The 14,904-nt window shown below is 42.7% G+C and overlaps 1 protein-coding gene across 2 annotated transcripts in view; it reads right to left on the bottom strand.

Annotated features, from left to right (window-relative positions):
* RGS7BP (regulator of G protein signaling 7 binding protein) overlaps nt 1-14,904 on the bottom strand; it is a 213,762-nt gene that overhangs the window by 20,364 nt on the left and 178,494 nt on the right. For both annotated transcript variants that reach the window (XM_069749344.1, XM_069749352.1), the window contains exon 4: nt 3,547-3,691. In XM_069749344.1, coding sequence (XP_069605445.1) covers nt 3,547-3,691 — 145 coding nt within the window. The remainder of the gene's footprint in view (nt 1-3,546; nt 3,692-14,904) is intronic.

The raw sequence follows: 14,904 nt of genomic DNA, 5'->3' as shown, positions 1-14,904 counted from the left end.
CTTCTCACTTGCGAGAAATACGTCCGAGTCTCGCAGGTTAAAACCCTGCTCTGGCACCAGCACTCCAGAGCGGAGCGTACAGCTTCATGTATTGCTGTGCTTCTGCACGCTCCGCTCTGGAGTGCCGGCGCCAGAGCAGGGTTTTAACCTGCGAGACTCGGACAAATTTCTCGCAAGTGAGAAGGAGCCCTGAGAGTGTAAATGTGAGTGTGAATGTGAGTGTGTGAATGTGAGTGTGTGAGTTTGAGTGTGAATGTGAGTGTGAATGTAAGGCTATATTCACACTTTGCGGTTTTTGCTGCGGATCCGCAGCGGATTTGACCGCTGTGGATCTGCAGCAGTTTCCCATGAGTTTACAGAACAATGTAAACCTATGAGAAACAAAAAACGCTGTGCACATGCTGCGGAAAAAAACGCGCGGAAACGCTGCGGATTACATTCCGCAGCATGTCACTTCTTTTCTGCGGATTTTCACCTGCTCCAATAGAAAACTGCAGATGAAAATCCGCAGAAGAAACCGCAGTAAAAACCGCGATAAATCCGCAGTAAAAACCGCGACGGGTTTTCACTGCGGATTTTGGAATTCTGCTGCGGAAAAATCCGCAGTGGAATCTGCAAAGTGTGAACATAGCCTAAGAGTGTGAAAGTGTGAGTGTGTGAGATTGTGTGAATGTGTGTGTACGGCGTATACAGTGTGTGTGTATGTGAGTGGTGTGACGGTGTTCCGCTGGTGGTACCGCACAATAGGTTGGTACCAGCAGCAGTTTCCATATTGAGACACCCATCACTTGGGTGTACCAATATGGCGGTCGGTGAACTTCCTCTGCTTGGAATTCTGGGATACGGTGACATCTGGACAGAACAGGAAATGAAAACATTACAAGGCAATTGTATAAATAGATGTGATGCACTGGAATGGGGGAAAATACCAAGTGCAGTGAAATTGCAAAAACAGCAATTCCACAACTGTTTTTTGGGTTTTTATATACCATCTTCACTACATGGTGAAAATGAAAAAAACAAACATAAATTGAAGTGACTCCTTACTTGTCAAATAACAAGAAGAATATCTTTATTACATAGATGCATACAATTTGAAAAACAATTGAAAAGGATAAGTAACACTGAAAAAAGTTCCAGTGGTACCTAAATATTAGAAAGTGTTCATATAATCTATCAAAGTCTTCATAAATAGATCAAGAATCCGTATTGTAAAGGAATCAAAGGAAAGGCAAAAGGGTAAGATCACTCCTATAAAAAAGTATATGGAGACACTCAAACACCAATCAAATGTAGAAAAAGCACAATACCATGGCTCCCCCTAGTGGACTTATTAGGTAAAAACAGAGAGTTCATAGAATAGACAGAACAGGTACCAGAACCCGAGCTTCCGCAGGCCCGCTCATCCCTACTTGTAACATAGTTTCTGAGTTCCGGCCAGTGAGAAGCTGCGCTCACAAGATGACGTGACCGGAGCGTTGCCAAAAAGTGGTGAAGATGCCGGAGGGTGTATATGACCAAGGGCAGGGGGCTCACGTTTACAACACTACTCCAGCGATGAAAACAAACCCGCTGGAGTGATGCTTTATTTCGTGTTTGAGTGTCCCCATATACTTTTTATACAAGTGGTCTTATCTTTTTACCCAAATATACGGATGTTTCCTTGGATACATACCTAGAGAAGTGAAAAAAATTCCAATACGAATTTTTGAACTATTTCTGAGGACTTTGATAGATTGTATGAGCACTTTCTAATATTTAGGTACCACTGGACCCTTTTTCTGTATTTCCTATCCTTTTTGTTTTTAATATTTTGTGCATCTATGTAATACATACTGTATATTCTACTTGTTATTTGATGAGTAAGGAGACATTGCTATTGTTTTTTTCTGCTATCTTTTTTACTCCTAATGTTATTTCTGACCATATAGGTTTTTCATTATATAGTAAACCTTGCCTGGCAATATGATTCTCCAGGTCAGTACGATGATGCAGATACCAATCATGTATAGTTATTTTGTAAATTAAAAAAATGTGCTTTTGTCGCCATTTTCCAAGACTTGTAACGTTTTGAATTTTCAGTATCTGGGGCTAGGTGATGGTTCTTTTTTGCGCCCTGAGCTGACGTTTTTACTTATACCATTATGGGGTAGGTACAATGTTTTGGATGCATCTTATTGCATTTTATTGCGTCCCAAAAAAAACTAATTCTGGTGTTTTGATTATTTTTCTAAATTATGCCGTTTACCGTTTGGATTAATTTATTTTATATCTTGAGAAATCAGACTTTTATGAAAGCAGAGATACCAAATATGTGCATTTTAAAAAATTGAGGCAATTTGAGATGTGTGGCGACCGCACGGAAACACAAAATGTTGTGTTTCCGTGCCGTCACCACACAGCTAAAATTGCCGCATGCAGACGCATCCGCATACAACGCATGTCCCTGCGTACCCAATGTTAAAGATAGGTAAGAAGGACGCATGCAGAGTTGGCGGAGCATTGGTGGGGTTTCAGGGAGGAAGTACGCTGCCATCCGCAGCCCTCCCGTATGCAAATGAGAGCCAAGCCTAAGTTAAATACCGCTATCAAATAGCCATGGCCGGAACTCCAATCCACCCGCGGCTGTTAGTGGCAGATGATGACTAAATAATTCATTCATCATCGGCTGGGAAAGATACGAGCTCGCCATGTGAGCCCAAATCAAAGTCAGAGACATGTCATATGTCGTTAAAGAGTTAACTCTGTCTAATAGTAAAACTACTTTTGTTGCCATAAGAACCAATCAGCTCTTAGCTTTAATTTCGTAAACTGCTGAGAAAAAATGAAAGCTGAACTGTGACTGGTTGCTACGGGCAACAAAGACAGTGTTAGGCTAAGTGCACGCTTACAAATGGGAACATTTCCTGACATATACTTCAACATTTCCAATGGCCTAAACTCGCCAGATGAAGGTCAAAAGTGTGTTCTCTTGGCCTCTGTCTGGCCGGTATAGGTCTCCATAACATTTGTATAGGAAAGAGCAGCAGACCGCAATTTCAGACGCAAAAAGCCCAATAAACATCAATTCCAGTCAGCACTCAAAATCCGTGGGGCTCGTGTCTAGGGTTGGCGCCCCATTGCAAATAACATAAGACCGACACTCACTTGATTTTTATTCCATGTACTTCAAAAAACAAACATGTTACACGTTTCGGCCTGAACACAACACTTTTTCAGTCACAAAAATTAGACAGAAATGTACCCCAGGATTAATTGGAGTAAGATTTTCGGTAGTAGCGCACGTGAGTTGAAAGATGCACCGATTTCACACCTCAATGAATTTGGCGCATCTTTCTCCAGCGCACTGTTCATCAAGGATGACATCTAAAACGCCAGTCTGAATTGGCCCTATATGTCTTCTTACCATGGGTGCCTATGGTGGAGATGCCTGGGCCATTGTCGGACACATATCTCATATGCACGTGTGCCCCACCGTGGCCATAATCGCAGTGCGTCCCTAGCCAGTGTTGACACATGATTCTCATGGATTCATACTGAAATTACCTTTCTGTGTTCTCAATATCTGTGGAAACCTGCCAACAGTACTGGACATCCATTGGTGATGAAGACGTATCTTCTAGGATGGGAACTTCCGAGCTTTCATCTGTCTTGTAGTCTATGATCTTTGGACCCACACACTGCTCTTTTCCTTTAAGAGAGCAACACACCGGAAACTCATTTATCCCACGTTTATATGGCCTAAAAACCCATCAATAGAAAACTATTTTTAATTTAAACAGATTTATGAATATTACCTATGTCCATTCTTACCATGGTTATGTATACTGCTCTGTATAAGGTGGCAGTATGCTCTTGTACCTCCGATTTTATAGGCATACAGTTTTTTCCCAACAGATTCTATACATCAGACATGAGGCCTTCATCTAACTGAAGTTATATCATTGAATAATGAATATAGCAAACCTTTCTATTTCTCTTGCTGTCAGTGATTGGAAACATCCCTTGTTTTATAGCTAAGTGTTAGCTACAATAATACCATGCCCACCCATAAGGAAAAAGACTTGTGGGGGACACCACTGCTTTAATTTAAAAAAAATCTGTATTTAATTGAAAATCCGTTAAAAACATGGTGCAAACAGTGACTGTAAAGAGCATGACCTCCCTACCAACGTGATTCCAACACTCCGGTTCTTCCTCATGGCTTAATCAACATAACCTCCCTCATAGGAGCTCAGCTCAGTTACTGGCTGCAGCGTTGTTAATGTGACAGACAATCTGTTACACACCTGTCCCGGGTATCCTGGGCTCTGCTCCCTTCACCTTAGTCCGCTGCCCTCTGTTGTGCTCCATGGCAGGTTTTGCAGGTTGGCCAGTGGGATTCAGTGACGTTATCTCCCTAATGATATTTTAGGCCCATCTACTATATAATTGTCTAAGGGTCACTTCCGTCTTTCTGTCTGTCCTTCTGTCTGTCTTTCTGTCACGGATATTTATTGGTCGCGGCCTCTGTCTGTCATGGAAATCCAAGTCGCTGATTGGTCGCGGCAAAACAGCCACGACCAATCAGCGACGGGCACAGTCCAGAAGAAAATGGCCGCTCCTTACTCCCCGCAATCAGTGCCCGGCGCCCGCATACTCCCCTCCAGTCACCGCTCACACAGGGTTAATGCCGGTGGTAACGGACCGCGTTATGCTGCGGGTTATGCACTCTGTAACCGCTGCTATTAACCCTGTGTGTCCTCAACTTTTTACTATTGATGCTGCCTATGCGGCATCAATAGTAAAAAAATGTAATGTTAAAAATAATAAAAAAAACAAAAAACCTGCTATTCTCAAAAACAAAAAACCTGCTATTCTCACCCTCCGTAGTCCGCCGAGCCGCACGCGCCTGGCGCCATCTTCCTTTCCCGGCGATGCATTGCGAAATTACCAAGAAGACTTAGCGGTCTCGCGAGACCGCAAAGTCATCTGGGTAATTTCGCAATGCATCCTGGGAACAGAAGATGGCGGCAGCCGCGCGCGTATCGCCGGAGCTTCGCTGGATTCCAGGGGTGAGTATATAACTATTTTTCATTTTAATTATTTTTTTAACAGGGATATGGTGCCCACACTGCTGTATACTACGTGGGCTGTGTTAGATACCGCGTGGCTGCTATATACAACATAGGCAGTGTTATACACTATGTGGGCTGTGTGATATACTCCGTGGGCTGTGCTATATACTGTGTGGGCTGTGCTATATATTACATGGCCACTGTTATATACTGCGTGGGCAGTGTTATATACTACGTGGCTGCTATATACTGCGTAGCCAGTGTTATATACTACGTGGCTGGTATATACTGCGTGGGCTGTGCTATATATTACGTGGCCAGTGTTATATACTGCATGGCCTGTGTTATATACTACGTTGCCTGTGTTATATACTGCGTGGCTGCTATATACTGCGTGGGCTGTTCCACATAGTATATAGCACAGGTCATGTAGTATTTGTCTGCTATATACTACATGGCTCCTATATACTACGTGGCCTGTGCTATATACTATGTGGCTGCTATATACATACATACATCGAGCCACCATCTAGTCTATATATGTAATTGTCTAAGCGGTACTTCCGTCTGTCTGTCTACAACTTCCGTAACGAAAATCACGCGTCACTGATTGGTCTCGCCAGCTGCCTGTCATGGCTGCCGCGACCAATCAACGATGGGCACAGTCCGATTAGTCCCTCCCTACTCCCCTGCATTCAGTGCCCGACGCCCGCATACTCCCCTCCAGTCACCGCTCACACAGGGTTAATGCCAGCGGTAACAGACAGCGTTATGCCGTGGGTAACACACTCCGTTAACGCTGTGTGTCCCCAACTTTTTACTGTTGATGGTGCCTATGCAGCATCAATAGTAAAAAGATGTAATGTTAAAAATAATAAAAAAAACAAAAAACCTGCTATTCTCACCTTCCGTAGTCCGCCGAGGCACGCGCGGCTGCCGCCATCTTCCGTTCCCAGAGATGCATTGCGAAATTACCCAGAAGACTTAGCGGTCTCGGAGACTGCTAAGTCATCTGGGTAATTTCGCAATGCATCCTGGGAACGGAAGATGGCGGCAGCCGCGTGCACATCGCCAGAGCTTCGCTGGATCCCGGCGGGTGAGTATATAACTATTTTTTATTTTAATTATTTTTTTTAACAGGGATATGGTGCCCACACTGCTATATACTACGTGGGCTGTGTTATATACTGCGTGGCTGCTATATACTACGTGGCGAGTGTTAGATACTATGTGGGCTGTGTTATATACTGCATGGGCTGTGCTATATATTACGTGGCCAGTGTTATATACTGCATGGCCTGTGTTATATACTACGTCGCCTGTGTTATATACTGCGTGGCTGCTATATACTGCGTGGGCTGTGTTATATAGTACGTGGGCTGTATTATATACTGTTTGGGCTGTGTTATATACTGCATGGCCACTGTTATATATTGCGTGGCCTGTATTAACGCATCGGGTATTCTACAATATGTATGTATGTATATAGCAGCCACATAGTATATAGCACAGGCCACATAGTATTTGTCTGCTATATACTACATGGCTCCTATATACTATGTGGCCTGTGCTATATACTGTGTGGCTGCTATATACATACATACATACATATTTAGAATACCCAATGCGTTAGAATCGGGCCACCATCTAGTTAAGACATAACATGTATTTCAGTATTAAACTCCAGAGTTCTGTTTGGTGTGCTCCACTATCTGCTTTTACTCCCATTCATTTCTGCTGGATTCCTCTACATTTGTCCTACTACTTCTGTGATTGCTGTCTCTTCCAAGGCCACACGGGTTCACTTGTCCTCAAGAAAGCTGCATCAACTTTCGGGATCCGTGTTCCCAACCGGACCAGATGTTTGGTGGATCCAACTCACCAGGTGCGCCTTACACAATAACAAACATAGAAGAGCAGAGATAGACACTAAGCACTGGAGTAAGGCACAGTTTTGTTTGTTTTTTAAATCAACTATAACCTGGAAAATCCCTCTAATCTCTAACTCTATGAATACCAATTTTTCATGGATGAAACAAATTGCATAAAAATTCCTCCCTCACGATTTTCATCCTAAAGTTGTAGCCTTGAAATTACTCATTGAATGGTTGAGTTCACCTAATAGATTGATTATTAGTGCAAAACTCACCTAGATATTTAAAGGACAATAAGGAAGTTCTTAAAGGGGGTTGTCTAGGACGTTGCAATTGAAGGCCTATCCTTTTTTTTTTTTTTGAAACATAAATTTTTATTTATTTACAAATTGTGTCGAGCATTACATCTTATTGACATTAAATTCTTAATAATTAACACAACGTTATGGGGATTAGGGAAGGGAAGAGGATAGGGGAAATGGTGACATTACAATAACTATCCAATCACATTCTCTATATGTGAATCTGCAAAGTTATTTAAGAACGGTATTTAAACAGAAAGATAACCAATTGTTCCATTTTTTATGAAATTGAGCTATATTATTATTAGATGTAGCGATTATTTTTTCTGATAGGCAATTTTCGTTGATCGGTGATACGACCTCGGGCAGTGAGGGGCATTTGGAGTTTTTCCAGTAACTAGCAATTTTGATTCTTGTTGCTACAAGAATATGTACAATCACCGTACGGAGCTCATAGGGAAACGAGTCCAAATCAATAGCGAGTAACGCCTGCTGTGCATTAAGAGTCACCGGTATACCACAAATCTGGAACCTCAGATGATCTATGGCTTCCCACAGACCTCTAATTCTGTCACAACTCCACCATATATGTAACATGTCTGCACAGGGGTCTCCACACCTCCAGCACGTGTCTGGGGAACTGCGGAACATCCTAGACAATCTACTGGGAGTGAAATACCACCGATATAACAATTTCCTGGCGTTTTCTATGTGGTTAGTACATTTAGATTGGCTTCCAATAATTAAGAAGGATGCCCTCCACTGATCCGCTGTGAATGTGCAGTTTAGGTCTTTTTCCCACTTTTGCAGGTATGTAGTTAGAGAGGGCAGGGTATTCTCCAAGATACAGTCGTAGCTTGCGGACAGCGCCCTAATCTGTGATGTCGGGGTCATCAGCATAGAGTAAAGTTTAGATGGCGGTGCAGGCATCTGTTTTTTCCTTTCAGTTAGGAAATGCCGGATCTGCAAATATTTGTAAAAATCCCTTTGAGGGACATTGTATTTATCTCGCAATGATGTAAAAGTAATTAATTCCTCCCCATCACACAAGTTCCCAATTGAGGTGGTTTTGGGTAAATTCCAATTTTTAAGTTTGAGGTCCGGGATACAATGCTCCAGTGTCTCTATAGGAGCTTTGAGGAATGCGGTTTGTATAAGGCCTAATTTATTAATCAACACACTCCATAGCTCCAGAGCCGCGTCTATTGTTGGGGACATTTTAAGGTTTCTATTAGGGGCTATAGTTTGATGTGCATGGTAAAAAGCTGAGACATTGGAGGTTCTCATCAAATGTTTTTCAATTGCTATCCAGTGCCGATCATCATCATTATTCCACATGAATCGTAACTGTTCGAATAATGCGGCCCTGTAGTACCGGACCACTGAGGGGCACCCTAGCCCACCCTTACTCATAGGGATGTAAAGGGTGTCCGCTTGGACTCTTGGGTTTTCTCTCCTGCCAAATGTATTTTAAAATCATTGCTTGAATCTCTTTTAATATTTTCATTGGGAATATGATGGGGAGATTGCGGAACAAATACAGTATTTGTGGGAGAATGAACATTTTCACCGATGCAATCCTGCCCAGCCATGACAGTTGATGTTTCTTCATGCGTAACATGTCAGTTTGGATTTTCTTCCTTAGAGACTCATAATTCAATGATAGCATTTTATCTGCTGAGAGTGTTAGCTGAATACCTAAATACTCAATATTGTCATTTTCCCACTTAAAAGGGTACTTATTCTCAAAGTTTTTGGGGTGTTTTGTGAAAGGGGTTAGGTTTAATACCTGGCATTTAGACACGTTCAGCTTATAATATGATATTTTAGTATATGAATCGATTACTTGCATTGCTGCCGGTAATGATTCTGTCGGGTTTGTTAACGCTAGAATGATGTCGTCAGCAAATAAACCTATTTTGTGTTCCGTTTTATTCACCTGAATTCCTGATATCATCGAGTGTGTTATAATTTTCTGCGCTAGAGGCTCAATCACCAAAGCGAATATAAGGGGTGATAGCGGACACCCCTGTCTCGTCCCGTTAGTAATAATAAACCTATCCGACATAATTCCAGAGACAGAAACCGATGCTGATGGGTGCGAATATAGCAGAGTGATTGCTTTAGCAATATTACCCGCAAATCCGAATCTGTCCAGAACCTCAAACAGGTATCCCCAATGCACCCGAACGAACGCCTTCTCTGCGTCCAGGGATAAGAGCAGAGAAGGCATCCGGTCCCTCCCCGCCACATGGATGAGGTCAATCATTCGTCTGGTGCCATCCAATGTCAGTCTAGATTTGATAAATCCAACCTGGTCTCTGTGCACCAGGGAAGGGATTACATCGGAGAGTCTATTTGCTAAGATTTTGGAGTACAGCTTGAGGTCAGTATTTAGAAGGGATATTGGCCTGAAATTACTTGGATGATCGGGTTTTTTCCTGGCTTGGGGAGGGGGACTATAGTCGCTTGTAAAGGCCTATCCTTAAGAGAGGTTACCAATGTTCGGTGGGGGTGCAATGCTCACTGTTAGAATCTGTTTAGTTTGTGACTATCCGCCATTTTCTTGTGGAGTTCTGGCTGATGGTCTTTTTCCTCTGGTACTGAGTTTGTCTTGGGTCAAGTGTTTGTTTCACTCTTTATTAACCAGCACCTGCCTCCCAGTCCTTGCTGGACAACAGTGTTAATCTGCTTGAGCTCTGGCTTGGTGCTTTGCTTTGTGTTTTGTGTATGTTATTTGTGCAGTGCTGGTACCGCTGGTTCTGCTAGCCTTAGTTTCTGTTTTCTATTGGTTTCTGCGGCCTTCTCTGTGTTTTCTATTAGGAGGTGACCCGTTTTTTGACCCAGTGCTTAGTTCTTTTAGGGTACCCCTTCCCCTTATCTATAGGTCTTCGCTTGAGATTAACCTAGGATCGTCGGTAGGTCTATTCGCAAAGAATGGGTCGCCCACTCCATCGTAGGGTTTCAGCCTAGTCATAGTGCAGGGTCAGTTTTCCCATTTCTACCTTAGTCCTGTGTTGCAGATCCATAACAGAGGTACCCCCACTGATCAGCTGTTCCCGATGTTGGCGGAGGCCGGAACTGCTCAGTTGTGGAGCTGCGCAGCACAGCTCTGTCAACAAAATAGTAGCCGTGGCCGAGTACTGTTCATCCTCCCCCTATTGATTTGAATAGTTGATGGATATGCAGTGCTTGACCGCAGCTGCTATACAGCCGACATAACTGTGTAGCTCCGCAACTGAGCAGTTACGGCCACCGACAGCACTAAGAACAGCAGATAGCGGGTGTGCCAGGTGTCGCCTAAACATAGGCCATCAATGTTAAAGTCCTGGAGAACCCCTTTAAATAGTTCTATGATTTTGAATGGTGTGATGATTGCAAATGGGTAACGTGATGTCGTGGGGCTTTATTCCTATATCCTCGATGACGTCGCATTAATCGCGCTGGCTCATCACTTCAAGAAATATAGTAATTACGCTAACAGGATACAGTAACTTATTTTTAGAGGTATTGAGTATTTAGCCATAATTTTTTCTTGCTTGACAACACGACAACCTACAAGTGAAGGCGGCCCCGATGGGATCAAAATTCTCCTCCTCCCTTGCAGGTTTGGTAATGGCATTGTGGAAGGAGATCTGTATTTTTACTCCAACTAATCCATTTTCTCATTGTATTAAGTGGTACGGGCGCCAACAATCGATGATCTATTTTTGATCTGTGATCGCGATGAAGCGTCAGTACAGTCCTTTCTGTATTACATTATGGAACAATTGAAAATTCACCACTGAGATACACAAAATATGTTTTAGATATTTTGCTAATTGGGGACAAGGACCAGGTCAGCTAAAAATATAATTTTACTGGCTACTAGAACCCTAGTACACAAAGGTGAATGTGTAGGAATGAGAAGAGCAGGTATCAGAGTTGAGAATGTGACGCAAGTGTCTAAAATGAATGTTTAATGAATGCAAAGAGGGAGCTTAGGCTGGTTTCACATTTGCGTTTTTTGCCGTTGTGTTTGTAACACATATAAACGCATGCGTTCAGTTTTCCTATATTTAACATTAAAAATGCAGGCGGTTTTTTTTGTACGCGTTTTGCCGCGTTTGACGACGCATGCGTCTTTTCGATGCTTGAGTCTTGGCGCGGAAATGCAACATGTAGTAATGTCTAGAGGCGTTTTCTTGCCGCAAAAAAACGCATGCGTTCGATTGCGTAAAAAAAAAACGTATTGCTGTCTATGTAAACGCATGCGTTTTTAACACATGCGTTTGGTTGCGTTTTTGAACGCATGCGTTTCCATAGAGAAAAACAAGCCTAGACACTGATAAGCCACCCCCCACCATCAAGGTGATAAAGGGATCCAAACTCTAACCCTAAGCCACCATCAATATGAAAAAGGGATCCAAACCCTAACCCCAAAGGGATCCAAACCCTAACCCTAACCCCAAAGGGATCCAAACCCTAACCCCAAAGGGATCCGTTTGATACCGTGCCGCACAAGAGGTTGGTACACAAAATGAGAATGCTTGGTCTGGGGGAAAATGTGTGTAAATGGGTTAGTAACTGGCTTAGTGATAGAAAGCAGAGGGTGGTTATAAATGGTATAGTCTCTAACTGGGTCGCTGTGACCAGTGGGGTACCGCAGGGGTCAGTATTGGGACCTGTTCTCTTCAACATATTCATTAATGATCTGGTAGAAGGTTTACACAGTAAAATATCGATATTTGCAGATGATACAAAACTATGTAAAGCAGTTAATACAAGAGAAGATAGTATTCTGCTACAGATGGATCTGGATAAGTTGGAAACTTGGGCTGAAAGGTGGCAGATGAGGTTTAACAATGATAAATGTAAGGTTATACACATGGGAAGAGGGAATCAATATCACCATTACACACTGAACGGGAAACCACTGGGTAAATCTGACAGGGAGAAGGACTTGGGGATCCTAGTTAATGATAAACTTACCTGGAGCAGCCAGTGCCAGGCAGCAGCTGCCAAGGCAAACAGGATCATGGGGTGCATTAAAAGAGGTCTGGATACACATGATGAGAGCATTATACTGCCTCTGTACAAATCCCTAGTTAGACCGCACATGGAGTACTGTGTCCAGTTTTGGGCACCGGTGCTCAGGAAGGATATAATGGAACTAGAGAGAGTACAAAGGAGGGCAACAAAATTAATAAAGGGGATGGGAGAACTACAATACCCAGATAGATTAGCGAAATTAGGATTATTTAGTCTAGAAAAAAGACGACTGAGGGGCGATCTAATAACCATGTATAAGTATATAAGGAGACAATACAAATATCTCGCTGAGGATCTGTTTATACCAAGGAAGGTGACGGGCACAAGGGGGCATTCTTTGCGTCTGGAGGAGAGAAGGTTTTTCCACCAACATAGAAGAGGATTCTTTACTGTTAGGGCAGTGAGAATCTGGAATTGCTTGCCTGAGCAGGTGGTGATGGCGAACTCAGTCGAGGGGTTCAAGAGAGGCCTGGATGTCTTCCTGGAGCAGAACAATATTGTATCATACAATTATTAGGTTCTGTAGAAGGACGTAGATCTGGGTATTTATTATGATGGAATATAGGCTGAACTGGATGGACAAATGTCTTTTTTCGGCCTTACTAACTATGTTACTATGTTACTATGTTACAAACCCTAACCCTAACCCCAAAGGGATCCAAACTCTAACCCTAACCCTAGCCCTAACCCTAGCGCTAACCCTAACCCCAAAGGGATCCAAACCCTAACCCTAACCCCAAAGGGATCCAAACCCTAACCCTAACCCCAAAGGGATCCAAACCCTAACCCTAGCCCTAACCCCAAAGGGATCCAAACCCTAACCCTAGCCCTAACCCCAAAGGGATCCAAACCGTAACCCTAACCCCAAAGGGATCCAAACCCTAACCCTAGCCCTAACCCTAATGGGAAAATGGAAATAAAAACATTTTTTTAATTTTTTAATTTTTCCCTAACTAAGGAGTTGATGAAGTGGGTTTGATTTCTATTTATAAGGGGTTTTCTAGTGGATTTTTATGATTGGCAGCTGTCACACTGAAAGACGCTTTTTATTCCAAAAAATATTTTTTGCGGTACCACATTTTGAGAGCTAAATTTTTTTCCATATTTTGGTCCACAGAGTCATGTGAGGTTTTGTTTTTTGCGGGACATTTTTATTGGTAACATTTTCGGGCACGAGACATTTTTGATTGCTTTTTATTCCGATTTTTGAGAAGCAGAATGAACAAAAACCAGCTTGTGAAATTTCTCATCATGCGTACCAAAAGTGCAAACGCAGGAAAAACCGCATGTAAACGCGTACAAACACGGCGTTTTTTTAACCGCATGCGACAACGCATGCGTCTAAAAAAGGCAGCGTTTGTACGCGTTTACATGCTTTTTTTTCACCACTTGCGGATGCGTTTAAAACGCTGCGGATTTAAACGCAAATGTGAAACCAGCCTTAGACAGTGAGAACAGGTTTAGGGAAAAACGCAGAGTGATTTTTCAGTTGGCATTAGGCATGAGCATATTATTTAGGCCAGGGTCACACTTGCGAGTGCAATGCGAGAAACTTGTGCATAAGTAGCTGGCACTGCCGCTGGCATAGAAACACAGGCAGCCACACGCTCCGGTCCCGGCAGAACCGGGTATTGATGCGAGAGACTTGCGCGAGTTTCTCGTATAGCACTTGCAAGTGTGACCCCGGACTTATAAAGATAAAAACCAAATATGTTTTTTCAAGTCCATACAGCAATAATTTAAAAGAAGTGAAATATAATATTTTAATAATCTATCAATATTGATGATATCACAAATATAATAGTAAAAGAAGGGGTATCGTGTCCCTAGAAGTCGCACAACAGGTGACATTTTATCCCTAAACTTAAAAAGAAGAACTGTTGTTAAAACTGGGCTTCAAGCAAGGGACTTTAGTAAATGCATCGGATGACATTGTAATGTGTGATTTGACCTGAAAAATACACCAATTTTATACTAGCGACCAGATTAAAAAACTGCGATAGTCATCATGTCATCTATCAGGGGTATCAAGGCATTTTGTTAATCTGCATGAAGACAGTTTAATGGGTTTCTCTTTTAGTGCTATTGAGTAAGGGTTAAAGCCCCGTTGGGGAGATTTAGGCAAGCCATAGCTTAAAAGGGAAACCTTCTAAATTCTGAAATTAAAAAGAAGAATACCAGATGGTTTTAAAGGGGTTGTCCGGCCTTAGGCTACAAGTTTGCAGTCCCTCTATGTAATTGCAGACTTATGAATCCTCTGACTGTGCGCACTGAGGATTCTCCAGTGTCGGCGCCAGGCGCAGGATTCTCCAGTGCTAGCGCCAGGCGCGTGACCTCAAGTATGTGATTTACATACATACGGTCATGTGCCGGCTAGACATGTTCATCCTCACTCAATGCAAGTGTATTGCACATCTAGTTGGAATGTGGCTGGAAGTATGCAAATCACATATTTGTGGTCACATGACCATGGTCCTGGCATTGGCGAATCCTCACAGTGCGCACGATGTGAGGATTCACAAGTCTGCAATCACATAAAGTAGCTACACAAGTGTAGCCTAAGGCTGGAAAACTCCTTTTAAGAGGTTGACCCCTTTCAGAAAATACCTGTCCCCAGGAGATGTTTGTATGTGATATTTG

This window comes from Ranitomeya imitator, chromosome 1 (genome assembly GCF_032444005.1).
Source record: "Ranitomeya imitator isolate aRanImi1 chromosome 1, aRanImi1.pri, whole genome shotgun sequence".
NCBI classification, from domain to species: Eukaryota; Metazoa; Chordata; class Amphibia; order Anura; family Dendrobatidae; genus Ranitomeya; species Ranitomeya imitator.
This window is presented reverse-complemented; position numbering and strand designations above follow the sequence as displayed.